Source organism: Staurois parvus, unplaced genomic scaffold (assembly GCF_062004578.1).
Source record: "Staurois parvus isolate SC_StPar_1 unplaced genomic scaffold, SC_StPar_1.0 ptg000635l, whole genome shotgun sequence".
In the NCBI taxonomy this organism is placed as follows: Eukaryota; Metazoa; Chordata; class Amphibia; order Anura; family Ranidae; genus Staurois; species Staurois parvus.
Window position 1 is genome coordinate 2027851 of NW_028318431.1, and position 15655 is coordinate 2043505.

Genomic DNA, 15655 nt, shown 5'->3' on the forward strand with positions numbered 1-15655 from the left:
ACTGCCATGAATGGGACTGTCTGTATGGAGATGTATGGAACATGTGTATAGCACCCTTCTATTTAGCTAGGGGGAGCTCTAATTCCAGCTGTTAGTTAGAGGTTGACCAGCAGCCCGGGTGTGATAGCTAGCAAGGTCAAATTTGGGTCAGAGCTGAGAGGCTCTGCAGACTAGCTTTCTGGAATTTCCCTATTCTAGGACTTCGGAGAAAGATCTAGAAGCAGTGGGAGGAGTGGCTGGTCTGTACTGTTAGAGGATCCTGGCCAATACCTAACAGGAGGCTTGGCAAGGAGCCAGCACAGCCTTCAAGAGTAACTGAGTCTGCTCAGCCGGAGGAGAGTTGGAGGAGCATTCGAGTGGAAGAGGAGGATGTGAAGCTGGAGAGCAGGAGCCTGGGAGGGTGTCCAGATGGGAGAAGGGCTCACCTTCAGGCAAGAGGACCTTGGGAGGAGGAAAGCTTGGAACTTCACTGGCCCCCTGAGAGAGGACCACCTATGCAACAGGGAAGAAGCAGCTCAGCTAGAAGGCCTGTTAGCAGCCACTGACCCACCAGCAACACAGGAGAAGGACTAAGTGAATAACCCTGCACCCCCAGAGCCAGATAGGGGAAGAAGCACTCTGTTGGGTAACCAGATTAGCAACTACCCGGGACTGTCTTTAACGTGGCAGCCACTGGATCCCCTGCTCAGGGATTTCCCTCAGATAGCTGGATGAGAGGAGGATTTATATGTGGTCTGGGGTGGTGCAACCTAGACATTGGCTAGCTCTCCAACAGAGACTGTATTGCTGTAAAAACTTGTATATAGTTCCAGGAAGTTGTCCTCGGTTTCTCAGTTCTATTGGGCATCCTATACACCCCTAACCCTGTCCAAGTTCTAAATCCCCTAAAACAACTTCAAAACAAGCTCAAGGACTGTCTCCTGAATGCAAGTCGATATGGAAAATGCGTGTTGCCTTGCTGTACAGGACTATAGGGGGACCCAAACTTCAGCAACTTCTAAGGGGGTAGTGCTACATGTGTATCTCTGTGTGGACAAACACAGCCCTTACAAAGGTATACACTGTAGTACACCCATGTGATTGGTGCCAAGAAAGGAATTTGGATCAAATTTAAATTTTTTTCATATTGAGTTTTAGGTAAGAAAGAAAACTCCTTGAGTAGGGAATAGGAACAAAACAGGTGGAATTTGTATTTAAAGTATAACTAAAGGCAAAACTTTTTTTAGTTTTGGATAGAATGGAGAGGGATTAGAACCCCATGCCAGTTTTTATTGCTGTCGGTGCCCCCATTAGGGAGATTCGTCCTCTCTATTTGTCCTGTTTACCATTATCATTGCAAGCAAAGTAAAAGAGAATAGAAACAGAAACAAAAGTGACAACAGAAAAAGAAAAAGACTGAGTGGTCCAACAAGTCTGCCCTTTTTTTGTGTGTATGTTTTGTTTTGGTTATTTTTTTTTTGGGGGGGGGGGTTGTTTTTCTGGTTTTTTTTTAATTAACTTTTTGGTCTGAGTATAGATCTATGCTTGGTCTGAGTATAGATCTATGCTCCCAAGCATGTTTGAAGTTATTTACGGTTGACTGGCTCACTACCTCTGCTGGATGATTATTCCAAGCATCAACTACTCCTTCAGTAAAATAGTACTTTCTGAGACTAGTTTTCTACTTTCCTCCAGTTAGTTTAAGGTCATGTCCCCGTGTTCTTGATTTTGGTTTCATATTGAAAATACTGCCCTCCTGAACCTTATTCACCCCCTTGATGTATTTAAAGGTTTCAATCATGTCCCCCCTTTCCTCCAGACTGTACATGTTAAGTTCCTGAAGTCACTCTGGATATGTTTTATCCCCCAGACCTTTCACTATTTTTGTTACCCGTCTCTGGACTCGTTCTGTCTTATCAATATCTTTTTGTAAGCGATATCTCCAGAACTGGACGCAGTATTCTAAATGAGGTCTAACTAAAGGTCTATAGAGGGGAATCCAGGACCTCCTTCCTCCAGCTGGTGACCCCTCTAGTGATGCATCCTAGAATTCTATTCTCTTTCCCCACTGCCTGGTCACACTGTTTGCTCATTTTGCAATCATCTGAAAATGGGGCCTGTTCAGACAACTCATGGGGCCCCCAGGCAATAGGGGATCATGGGGCCCCTATGTCCTTGCCCACACTCAAAAAAAGCCTATAAAAAGGTACCAGGGGCATTTCATGGGGCCCCTTACTGACCCCGGGCCCTGGGGCAGTACCCGTGTGCTCGAATGGTCAGTCCGCCCCTGCATCCTTAATAAGTACCCCCAAGTTCTTTTCCTCTGTAGTGCTGGACAACACTGTACCCCCAATGTTGTACTCTCTCAATGAATTCTTTTTCCCATAGGTTCATTATTTTACCTTTAGAAACATTAAACTGCAATTTCCCTTTTTTTTTACCACATTTTGGGTTGTCCCCAGAAAAGGGGAAATGTTCCAATGGAGGCACTAGGTCTGGTGACCTGGGGGTCCCCAAGGAACTTAATTTTTAGGGATTTCCTCTCACTTCCTGTTTGGCTATGGGACAGGAAGTGAAATCACCACAATGGGACACAGAAGGCATCAAAAAATCTGACGGGTTATAGTCCTCTCTTACTCTATCCAAAATGAAAAAAAAAAGTTTTGCCTAAAGTTCTACCTTAATTACTGCAAATGGAAATGGATGAAAACATGTTTTATTTGGTGAAGGTCTGCTTTACAGGGAGACAATCACTCCACAAGGGGCAACACACAACTATTAACAAGAAGTACGTATTTCTTATTCCTGACACCCATACAAGTGTAATTGCGGGGCAGGAGAATGAGGCGTTATCAGGGGGATACTATAGGAGCTCTCTGACCTACAAAGACCTCTCTGTGTACTAGACGCACGCGCGCTTCCCAGACAAGATACTATTCAGTCTGAGTTCTGAGCATGCGCGCATCCTAGACAAGATACTATTCAAACTGAGTTCTGAGCATGCGCGCTAACATGGCCCTCTCCCGGCTTCCGTAGTTGCTGTGCAGCTAAACAAAGATGGCGGCCCCCGGTGTGGAGAGTACGGAAGCGGGGCGGATGAGGTAAGATCTCGGAGTGTGTTGCTTAGAGACACATGTGGCAGTATGTACGGAGAGTTCGTGTAGTGGGAGAGTCATACGAGGAATAGGACGGTGTGTAAGGACATTAGACCGGGCAGAGCTGTGGCTGAGCCGGGTGAAGGCCCAGGCCTGTATACAGGGGATGGAGGACAGTATTACAAGCATAGCAGTCTTCTTCCTCTACACATATGTGCATACAGGGTGACATGGTTTTCTCTTTTAACCACTTCCATACTGGGGACTTCCACCCCCTTCCTGCCCAGGCCAATATTCAGTGCTGTTGCATTTTGAATGACAATTGCGCAGTCATGCAACACTGTACCCATATGAAATGTGTATCTTCTTATAGATAGAGCTTTCTTTTGGTGGTAATTAACCGCTTGCCTGCCGCCCTATAGCAGAAATACTGCTACAGGGTGGCAGGGCTGCGTAAAATCATGTGTATATATATATATGAGTTTGCATTTGCGTAGGGGGTGCCCGTACAGCTATTGACGACCTCAGCTGTCGATCACCGGGTCCTGGACGGTGATTCCCTACTGGCACCCAGTGATCGCCGAGTACCACTGATGGGGGAGAGACCTGTATGTAGACAATACAGATCTCTCCTCTGTCAGCTCCTGCACATTGCTTTGTATGGCTCCGCATAGCACAGCCATACAAAGCAATGTGCTTACACAGTAAAAAACACAGCACACAGTTTACCCTTTGATCGTCCCAGATGTTAACCCCTTCCTGTCCAGTGTCATTAGTACGGTATCAGTGCTTTTATTAGCACTGATCACTGTATTAGCGTCACTAGGGATATCAGTGGCAGTTAGTCAGTGGCCCCCCCCCCCCTGCTTCCCAGTGTCAGAATGCCCGCCGCAGTCCCACTATAAGCCGCTGATCGCCGCCATTACTAGTATTAAGAAAAAAATTCCAGTATTTGTACCACCATTTGTAGACACTATAATGTTCACGTAAACTGTTAATTTACACGTATTGGGATTTTTTTTAGCAAAGAAATGAAGCAGAATACATTCTGGCCTAAATTTGACGAAATTTGGTGTTTTTTAAAAATTTTATTTTTTTACTGGACATAGTTTATTTCAAAAAGTAAAAAAAATTGTTTTTTTCTCAAAATTGTCAGTCTTTTATTGTTTATAACGCAGTCAAATTCCACCGAAAGCTCGATTTGTGGGAAAAGAAAGGACATAAATTTCATCTGGGTGCAGTGTTGCATGACTGCACAACTGTCGGTTAAAATAATGCAGTGCCGTATCACAAAAAATGGCCTGGTCAGGAAGGGGGCTAAATCCTCTGGAGGGCAGGTGGTTAATTACCATTGGGTTTTTAATTTTTTTTTTTGCTAAACAAAAAAAAAAAACCCTTTTCTTAGTTTCTGTTATAAAATTTTGCAAAGAATTAATTTTTCTTCTGCACCGGTGGGCAATAATGAGGCCCCACCAATGGAGCTGCACTGATAATACTTGATGATTCGTGATTATCAGTATAAATATGTCCTGTCAGGATTGTTCGTTATTGGCTCTCCTTTCCTCACACATTGACAGTGCGGGAGGAAAGGAGATGCCGATAATTGCCAAGTTTGTTTACATGTGATTGATCAGAGCCCACCCTGGGGGTGTGCAGGGGGCGGGGCTCTGGGAGGACATCTATAGACGTACCTCTCAGAACCAGACAACCACACTGTAGCTATCTTTCGGTTATGGTGCAGTGGGGAAGTGGTTAAAGCTGAAGGCTTGTCATTCTTTGGGGGGCATAGTACACAGAAAATGTATATTATATAGGGGGGCGCTTGTTGGAGTCCAACCTCTGTAGCTGTAAGATAAAGGTGCCAGATGGATATCAGGGATGGATGGGAGCAGTGACACGGAGGCAGCAACACTGAGGCAGCTCTTCTTAGAGTGGAAGCAAGGCTCTAATGCAGTAACAAGAAAAAGAGAGGAAGGCGCTTCTAAGTGCAGTATTGACAATTTATTCAGTAAACAATGGAAAATTTGCACTTACAAGATAAATGGTTAAAAAGACTCATCGTGTGGTAATTAGATCTAGGTGGGACGTCCAGCAGTAAACTATGCCTATAGGATCAGGAAGTAGAGTCCAGGATGTGCCTGTGCCTCAAAAATGAAGCTTGGAGAGCAGAGTCAGATGTAGCAGGTGAAGGGGGCGGTAATGCATTTCGGAGCATGCTCAATAGGCTCCTTCTTCAGAGCGTTCTCCAAAATGCATTACCGCCCCTTTTACCTGTTACATCTGACTCTGCTCTCCAAGCTTCATTTTTGATGCACAGGCACATCCTGGACTCTACTTCCTAGTTTGCATAGTTTGCAGCTGGACGGCTGGATGTCCCACCTGGATCTAATTACCACACGATGAGTCTTTTTAACCATTTATCTTGTAAGTGCAAATTTTCCATTGTTTACTGAATAAATTGTCAATACTGCACTTAGAGGCGCCTTCCTCTCTTTTTCTTGTTACGGCATAGTACACAGCAGTGTGGTAGTTCATTGAAAACTACAAGGTCACAGCTGCTAAGGATGTAGTTCATCCATTCATGGAAGTCCGGAAAGACATCGTCAGTAGTCACTTCTGGTTTCTGCGTATATATTTTGGACGTGTCTGGTGCAGAAGTCACATCTGGTGTGCAGCATGGAGCAGTAGGAAGGTGAGCGGGGCCCAGAGTGAAGCGGAACATCTAGCAGACGGCTCACATGGTGTGCAACATGGGAATGCTATAGTGGAAGGTGAGCAGGGACCAGAGAGAAAGGCCTGAGTGGTGGAGGATCAGCAGAGCTGGCAGACCGGAGCAGGAGAAACTAGCAATGTCACATGTGGTGTTAAGCATGTTAAGCAATATAGCAGAGCTGGGGTTACTACTGAGCGGGTTATCAGGAAAGGTGAGGGTTCTGCTGAGTGGGGCATCAGCTGAGCTGGGGGTACTAATAAGCTGGAAATCTGCTGAAAGGAGGTACTAGTGAGCAGGGGATCTGTTGAGTGGGGGTACTACTAAGCTGGGGCTCTGCTTGGCCCCTTTTAAACAAAGAGAAAAATCAGCACATACAGCATTTTCCAAGCTTCATTAAATCTTCAAAAGCATCCCTGAAGCATCAAAAGCACATAAAAAAAAAGTATGTTGAAGCGGTATGTGCTTTAATGTGTGTTGAAGTTGAAGGAAGTGTAAACGACCCCTTAATGCCACTGGCTGTAAGTTTGGGGTCGTTATCCTGCTGCAGAATAAATTTGGGGCCAATCACACACCTCCCTGATGATATGACATGATGGATAAGTATCTGCCTGTATTTCTCAGCATTGATTCTGACTACATTTCCAACTCCAATTGCAGAAATGCAGACCCAACTTGCAAAGAACCTCCATCATGCTTCAATGTTGCCTGCAGACACTCATTATTGTACCGCTCTCCAGCCCTGCAGTGAACAAACTGTGTTCTGCTACAGCCAGATATTTCACATTTTGACTCATCCGTCCAGAGCACATGCTGCTGTTTTTCTGTTCCCCAGCCTCCCCCTAAAAATGACTAAACTTTATCTGTAGAGGAATATTACATTCAAAAGCAAATGTGTTATATTGCAGTCCACCAATTCTTAGATGTTATGGCTGCATTCGGTTTCTTTTTTAAGTTTGCCTGCTTTTATTTTCACCTGGTGATCCGGTCAGCAAGTCTGTTGTTTTCAACAGATCAAGCTGTCCTGTAGTTGTAGCAGTTAGAGGGTTGAGACAGATCATTAAACCCTGACAGGGGTGTTCACAGTGGTCTGCGTTTATATGTTGATAAAAAACCTTTATCCAAAAATAAAAACTTAAAAATTTAACTGGAGTTTTGGCTTCAATTTGTTTGGTGCATCTAAATCTGCTAGTACATCTAACACTCCCCCCCCCCCCCCCCCGACTGATAATGCTGTTGTCCAAATGTGAACCCTGTGCTCATTCATTCAGCGAGCGGGGACTCTATTCATGTTGATGTATTAGTGGCCAGATCACCAGGTGAAAACAGAGGGGGAAAAGACTAAAATTGAAAACCAATGCAGCCACCACATCTGATGATTGCTAAGCTGCAATATGATACATTTTGGGTTTAATACTGTTTTAAGCTAAAATGTATCAAACATTTTGTGAGCTGTCTATGGCTCCAATTGTTATGTAGATGTGGAAGAATTCAGGAAAAAAATCTGTTCCTCCATCACATTGTGCTGCAGCGTACCCTTTGATGACAGATGGTATTCTAGTCTATTGTGTCATGTTATACAGATTTTATTTGTATACACATCACTTAAAGTTGTTCATAGATATTATAAAACAGACTGGACTGATTTTATTTAAATTGTTTTGATTTCCTTTAATTTCAGCCACAAACAAAGCAGAGCTCTTCTAAAGAAGGAAAAGCGAAGGAAGAAAAGGCAGGCTCTTGCTAATTTAAGAGAAGCAGGTTTGTCATTTGAAAGCTTTGTATTTTTAATTTAAGTGAGAATTTGCACTGATTAAAGTGGAACTAAAGTGTAACATTAACAAATTGCAAGTAGGCAGGCTTTTTATTGCAGTAGAGACGTGCACTGTGTCTTCTGCAATAAAAAAAAAAAAAATAGAATTCCAGGATAAGGCTAACTAGTCTTAAAAGTGCTCCCTCCCCCTATCTAACACCTACGCTGACTAAGAAAGATGTATATACTTACCTATTTTTCAGCCTGCTGTGGTCTGGTCATGTGATCTCCTGTGCTAACCAGTGGCGGCAGAATGGGTGAGGAGCGAGCACCGACAATGGCTAGTAAAGACTGGAGTGGTGACGTCACCCATAGGCTGCTATGGCTCATCTGTTGGTGCTCCTTCCTCTCACCTGCAGCCTCTGCTGACTGACTCAGGGAAGTGGAAATAGTGACCGGATCAGAGTATATACATCTTACACAGGTTAGTCAGTTAGGAAAGGGGAGAGAGCATCTTTAACCACTTTCCCTCCTGAGGATTTACCGCCTACCTGACCAGGACATTTTTGGCATTACGGCGCTGCGTTACTTTAACTCACAAATGCGTGGTCATGCAACGCTGCACCCAAATGAAAATTACGGCCTTTTTTTCCCACAAATTGAGCTTTCTTTTGGTGGTATTTGATCACCTGTGTGGTTTTTATTTTTTGTGCTATAAAAAAAAAGTCTGACAATTTTGAGAAAAACAATATTTTTGACTTTTTGCTATTAACTTGTTGCCGACCGCAGATAGCCGAATGACGGCTTCACTGCGGCCGGCCAGTTCTGAGTGGACGTCATATGACGTCCCCCCAGAACGCGCTCTCCTGCGCGCCCCAGGGGGCGCGCACCCGGCGATCTCCGTGATCGCTGTGTCCTACGGACACAGCTGATCACGTGATGTGGTAAAAGGCCAATCACAGCGGCCTTTTACCACCTGATCAGCGGTGTCCAATGACACGCTGATCAGAGGGAAATGCAAGTGCCGGTTCTCGGCTGCACTTTCCTCACGCTGTCAGATCGTGAGGAAAGTACTGCCGAGAACCGGCAGTTGTCAGAGTGGGGATCGGCGCCGATCATCAGGGCACTGATGATCAGTGCCCTGATGATCGGTGCCCAGCAGTGTCACCCGCAAGTTCCGCCCACCTGTGCCCACCAGTGCTACCCACCAGTGCTACCCACCAGTGCCACCCACCAGTGCCACCCACCAGTGCCACCCACCTGTGCCCACCAGTGCCACCCACCAGTGCCACCCACCAGTGCAGCCAGTCAGTGCCACCAGTCAGTGCCCAGCGGTTGTGCCAGTCAGTGCCGCCAGTCAGTGCCCAGCAGTGATGCCAGTCAGTGCCGTCTATCAGTACCCATCATCAGTGTCACCTATCAGTGCTGCATATCAGTGCCGCCTATCCGTACCACCCCTTTAGTGCTGCCTATCAGTGCCCATCAGTGCTGCCTATCAGTGCCCATCAGTGCTGCCTATCAGTGCCCATCAGTGCTGCCTCATCAACGCACATCAGTGAAGGAGAAAAATTACCTGTTTGAAAAATTTTATAATAGAAACAAAGAAACTTTTTTTTTTTTTTTTTTTCAAATTTTTGGCAATTTTTTATTTATAGCGCAAAAAGTAAAGCGCCCAGTGGCGATTAAATACCACCAAAAGAAAGCTCTATTTGTGAGAAAAAAATGATCAAAATTTCATATGGGTACAATGTTGCATGACCGTGCAATTGTCAATCAAAGTGCGGCAGCGCTGAAAGCTGAAAATTGGCCTGGTAAATAAGGGGGTATAAGTGGTAGGCAAGTGGTTAAATATGTCCAATAAAAAATGTAAAAAAATCAAATTTAATCATAAATGTATGACAAAATGGATTCTGCTACATGTCTATGCTAAAAAAAAAAAAAATCCTAATACATGTAAATTAATTGGTTTACAGGAAAGTGATAGTGTTTACAAATGGCGGTATATATACTGGGATTTTTGTAAAATTTTTACTAGTAATGGTGGCAATCAGTGACTTATTGCGGGACTGCAACGGACATTCTGACAGTTGGGGGAACTTTGTGTCACTAATATCCACAGTCATACCAATACAGCGATCAGTGCTTAAAAAAAGCACTGACACTGTACTAATGGCACTGGGAAGGAAGGGGTTAACATGAGGGGCGATCAAAGAGTTAACTGTGTGCTGGGAGTGTTTTACTAGGGGGTGGTGTCAGTGTGCTTTACTGTAATTACACTGCTTTGGGTGGCTCTGCTGTGCACAGCCATCCAAAGCAGTGTGCCCAAGCTGACAGGGAGGGGAACTGTTAGTAAACAAAATAGTTCTCCTCCCCGTCCGAGATCCTTGGAAATCACCGGTGGGACCCGCTGATTGACAGCCACAGCCGCGAATGGTGGCGCGTGTAGCGTGTGTGATTTTGCGCACCCCTGCCGCCCTGTAGCAGTGTTTCTGCTATAGGGCGGTCGGGAAGCGGTTAAGAGTAGTTAGACGTATCCCAGAATTCTACTTTAACCTGCCTGCTGCAGTTCTCTTTAAAATGTACACTGAGCTGTGCATGTCTGTTTACATTCTGGCACAGTGCCTGTCTGCAGGGATGACCTATTTCCTGCACGTGTGTGACATCATTCCACACCAGCCATCTGAAAGAAGCCAGGGAGAATGTGCCAGGGAGGAACCTCACAAGTAGAGTGTTATTGTTATTATACAGGATTTATATAGCACCAACAGTTTGCACAGCTCTTTACATTGTACTTTTTTTCTTACTTTAGTTCCACTTTTAAAGTATATCTAAAGGCCCTGTAAGGGTTCGGTTTGCTTTCTGTGCCCACTCTTCCACTTCCTACCTCATAGAACCAACAGGAAGGAAGTGAGAGGAATTTTCTCCAAAGTAAAGGAAATGCCTTTTTAGACATTTGTCACTGAAACAGGAGTCTCCCATTGGAAGATTTCCCTTCTGTTTCTGATTTAGTGACAACGAAGAATGTATTTCCCCCCCCCACTTTTAGTCCTTATATTGATGGGCACTAGGGCAAAGATACCAGCCATGGTATGAAAAAGCTGGTTGCTTAACTGTCATGATGATCCTCCTAGCTTCGATATGTTTTGAGTCTCTGACAAGACTGCAGCAAGTGAAGTCAGAACCCATGATCTGTATTGATGTCTCATGTTACTGTCTAGAAGAGTATTGATGTATTAGATCAGCATAAAAGCCAGGCAACTAAGTTCATTAGGAAGGGGAAACAATGGCAGTCCACATATTTATGTCAGGATAGTTTTCCTTTACAGTGTTACAAACCCCAAAACAGAAATGCAATATACTGTACTTCAGCCTACCAGTCCTTAGATCTGGGGACCCAAACTTTCTAAACAAAGGGTCAGTTTATTGTGCTTCAGATTTTAGAAGGGCCAGAGTATTGTCAGTGAGAGCAGAAAATATCCTGACATCAGAAGTAAGCAATGCCTCAGGCTTTGTGGTCAGTGGGAAAAAGCAGTTACATGGTACCTGTAGTCAACAGGAGGAGGAATACTGCCCCATTACTGGTATCAGTTCGAGAAATAGTACCTTATATTTTGTAAAAATGGGATGGATAGTGGCCAGTCATTGTCAGTGGCAGGAATTATTCCCCAGGATTGATGTCCGGTTGAGAGGAATAGTATCTTAAAGGCCAGATTAAGAAAAGCAAAGGGCTGTAGTTTGGAGTCCACTACCTTAGGATGAAATGGTTTATTTTTTTCCATCTGGTAATCCTGTGAATAACACACTTCCTGTTCTAGGGGGGCTATGCTCACTTACTTTATCTATGGAAGGAGCCATGGTTGTCACATGCCCTTATGATTTTGGCAACAAACACATCTTCCTTTCTTCATCTCCAATACATTATGGGGGTGTGGGAGAAGTTTTAGTGTACAAAAGATAAAGGACTTGTCAAAGACTGTGTCCTGTCTTTTTTCACACTACACTTTTTTTGTGAATGAGTAGCAGTACCATGTACCCCATACTCTTTCATATGGGGGGGAGGCTCTGATCTGGGGGGGCCCCTTGTTAAAGAGGGCTTCCAGATTCCGATAAGCCCCTGCTCGCAGACCCCCACAAACACCGGTCAGGGTTGTGGGGAAGAGGCCCTTGTCCCATCAACAGGGGGGCAAGGTGCTTTTGGGGGGGGGGGATCCCTTCCTGCCCCAAAGCACCCCCCCATGTTGAGGGCATGTGGCCTGGTATGGTTCAGGAGGGTCCTGACCTTCCGGGCTGCATGCTCGGATAAGGGTCTGATATGGATTTTGGAGGGAACCCCCACGCCATTTTTAAAACAGTTTTGGCATGGGAGTTCCCCTCAAAATGCATACCAGACCCAAAGGGCTTAGTATGAATGGGGGGGGGACATTATGCCATTTTTTTAATCTATTTTTGTAATTGCCGACAATTCTTTTACATTCAACTGTCAGTGGGGAACCTCGCTGACAGTGGAAACATTAACACATGGTTGTCACTACTAAAATACCGCATGACTTTATAAAATAACTCATGCGGTATTTTAGTAGCGTTTACTTTTTTCTGACCTCCGGAACAGATTAATTGGTTTTCAATGCATTCCTATGGGAAACAGCGTTTCAGTTTACGAATTGTTTGCTATACGAAAAATGCAGCGGCACGAATTACATTCGTAAACTGAGGTATGCCTGTATAACTAAAAGCAAAACCTTTTTTTAAGAGCTTGGATTACTGTGTGGCTGACCTTCTCGTTTAGAAGGATAAAAGCACCTGTCAGGTTTTAATTGTTGTATGTGCGCCTGTTCAGTTTCATCGAAAAAGAAACTGAAAGATTGTTTCAGATTGTGTGTTGTCCTCAGTAATAGAGGTGAAATCTTCCAATAGGGACACTAGTCCTGGTTACATTGGTGACAACCTGGGGTTCCATCACTTTAGAGGGATTTCCTCTCAGTTCCTGATTTGACAGAAACTGAAGGAAAAGCTCGCCAATGGGACATCAATAAGGAAACAAATTCTAGCAGGGGTTAAAACTGGAAATAAAAAAAAAAAAAATGTTGACCTACACTTTAAATCAGATATTTATCTTTTAGACATATTTATACAGGAAGTGGATTAGGAGGGTCCATTAATAGAAGAAAAAAATCCTGGAGTTCTACTTTAACATGATACTTTTCTGTATTGCAGAGAAGAAAGGCCATGCCTCTGCTGAAGAAGATGACGAAGAGGAGGATGAGCTCCAATATGAGATTGAAAGGTCCGTGACATTATATTATAGTGTGTTCTAAATTGTTGTTTTAGTAACCTCTTGCCCTCCAGAGGATTTACCCCCCCCCCTTCCTGACCAGACCAGTTTTTTTGCGATACAGGGCTGCGTTACTTTAACTGACAATTGCGTGGTCATGCAATGATGCACCCAAATTAAATGTGTCCTTTTTTCCCACAAATGGAGCTTTCTTTTGGTGGTATTTGATCACCTCTGCACTTTTTATTTTTTGCGCTATAAACAAAAAAAATACTGACAATTTTGCAAAAATAAACAATATTTTTTACTTTTTGCTATAAAACATATCCAGTAAAAAGAAATTAAAAAATCAAAGTTCCTCATAAATTTACACCAAAATGTATTCTGCTACATGTCTTTGCTTAAAAAAAAAAATTGGTTTATGTGAAAGTTACAAATGGCAGTATATATACTGAAATATTTTTTTTTTTTCTTTAGTACTAGTAATGGCGGCGATCAGCAACTTATTGTGGGACTGCGGCAGGCATTCTGACACTGGGTGGGAACTAACTGCCACTGACATCCCCAGTGACACTAATACAGTGATCAGTGCTAATAAAAAGCAATTACACTGGGCAAAAAGGGGTTAACATCTGGGTTGATCAAAGGGTTAACTGTGTGCTGTTTTACTATGTGTGCTGTGTGTTTTACTATGTAAGCATGCTGCTTTGTATTGCTCTGCTATGCAGAGCAATACAAAGCAGCATGCTGGTTCTAACGGGAGAGATCTGTGTTTACATACAGACCTCTCCCCGATTGCCGGGTGCCGGCGGGGAATCTCTGACCGGGACCCGGTGGTCAACAGCTATAGTCGCCAATGGCAGCGCGGGTAGGGCGACGTGCACACCTCCTGCCCGGAAGTGCAAAATCACGTATATTTTGCACAGCCCTGCCACCCTGTAGCAGTAGTTCTGCTACAGGGCAGTCGGAAAGCGGTTAAATATGCACTATTTTAGATGAGCGTAAAATAACTTGGCTATGTTTTCAGGATTCACTATAAATGTTTTGTGTGTTAATCAGAACTGTTGTGGACTGTGATATCATTTTATATACAGGCAGAGGTTACATGAAGAATGGCTTGTTCGAGAGCAGGAAGCTCAAGAAGAATTCAGACTGCGAAAAGAAAAGGAGGAAGCAGCCAGGAAACGGGAAGAAGAAGAGGTACATTTATATAAAAGTGTTATTTTTTTCCTTCTTGCCCAATTTGGCTCTAATATGGTATAGAGCTGCCTAACTGAAAAATACCAAAAAAATTGGAGGCGTAACATCCATTTTGTCAGATCACCATCTCTTACAGCCTATTCACCCCACATGCGCACAAAATCTCGAAACAGATTATTTCCAATAAGCACTGTTAAGTTGCGATGGTGTGTAGCGGATGAAACTGGAACATGTTGCCTTTAAACGCAACACATTACAGCTTGTCACATCATTCTGCAGTACATCATTAGGAAAGAAAAATGTATTTATTTTGGCTTCTGTGTTAGGGCTCATTAACACTTGCTTCGACTTTAATACACATTAAAGCACCTACCGCTTCTATATGTTTTTTGATGCTTCTGTGATGCTTTGATGATGTTTTTTTTAAGCTTTAGGCTTCATGCACACTAGCGTTTTTTAAGCTCCTAGAAGCTGTTATCAGCATTTTTCTTCTGCTCCTGGAAGCTAAATAGTGTTATCCTGTGTCCATGCACACTATTTTAATCTAGTAGTGTTTTTCAAGCTTCAGCGTTTAGGAGCAGGAAAAAAATTGTTTTTGTTCAGTTTTTGGGTGCATTTTTCTGGCAAAAAAAACCGCTAAATGCGCCTAGCTTTTTATGTAGCTTTTTTTTTTTTTCTTCTGCTGTAAAAACGCTAACTAAAATGCTACTACAAGCTGGCACAGAAATGCTTTTATCAGTGTTTTTCATCCAGCTTTTATTTCTAGCATTTTTTGAGCTTATAAAAAATGCTAGTGTTCTTGGAGCCTTGGTAAATGTCCTGTGTGTGTGTTGATTTTTGCCCCCACACTCAGCATATCCCCTGCTCAGTAGTACCCCCAGCTCTGTTGATGCAGCCCCACTCAGTAGTAACCACCAGTTTTGCTGATCCCTTGCTCAGTAGTAACCCCAAGCTCCACTGAATCTCTGGTTTGCTGATCCTTCTCTCTCTGGTCCCTGCTCACATCCCGCTGTATTTTTCCCCATTCTGCGCACCACATGTGACATTGCTAGTTTCTCCTGCTACTTTCCCCCAGCTCTGCCGATCCTCTGCCACTTAGTTTTCTCTCTCCGCTCCCAATTCACCTTCTGCTTTAGTGTTCCCATGTTGCATACCAGATGTGCCGCCTGCTAGTTGCTCTGCTCTAGTTGAGACCCCACTCACCTTCCTGCTGCATTTAACCCGTGTCACTAAATGCAAAGAAAGGTGTGTGAATCCAGCTTTTGATTTTTTTTTTTTTTTTTCTTTTGTGGTAGCTTCTATTTTCTCCTTACAGCCTAATCTCTGACACCGATCTGAGAGCCAAACCAGGGAAATTGAAGCTGTGAGAGGAGTCTAGTTCATAAACTGCACTTACCTTACTAAATAATGTGTTGACTTAGAAGTATGAGAGCTGCCTTTTGTGGCTTGTTTATGAGTGTTCCAGCTATGGGGCTGTCATGTTTTTCATTGTTTCACATACAAGCACATGACCAGTGTGAACTAAGTGAACTCCATTAAAAATGTCTAACCTGCATACTTGTTTGAATTAAGCAGCAAGCAAGGGTGAGGATGAAAGCTGTGAAGCAGCAACTCTTATAGTTCTCTGTGTTTTTATTTGGTTTTTA

At 43.7% G+C, this 15655-nt stretch overlaps 1 protein-coding gene across 1 annotated transcript in view; it reads left to right on the plus strand.

Moving 5' to 3' along the window:
- Positions 1–2986: 2986 nt before the first annotated feature.
- The window catches only part of ZRSR2 (zinc finger CCCH-type, RNA binding motif and serine/arginine rich 2), a 40306-nt gene continuing 27637 nt past the window's right edge, over positions 2987–15655 (plus strand). Inside the window, exons 1-4 of the mRNA XM_089693637.1 lie at positions 2987–3080; positions 7466–7545; positions 12752–12821; positions 13904–14009. Of these exons, the coding sequence (XP_089549763.1) occupies positions 3037–3080; positions 7466–7545; positions 12752–12821; positions 13904–14009 (300 nt within the window). The 5' untranslated portion in view covers positions 2987–3036. The remainder of the gene's footprint in view (positions 3081–7465; positions 7546–12751; positions 12822–13903; positions 14010–15655) is intronic.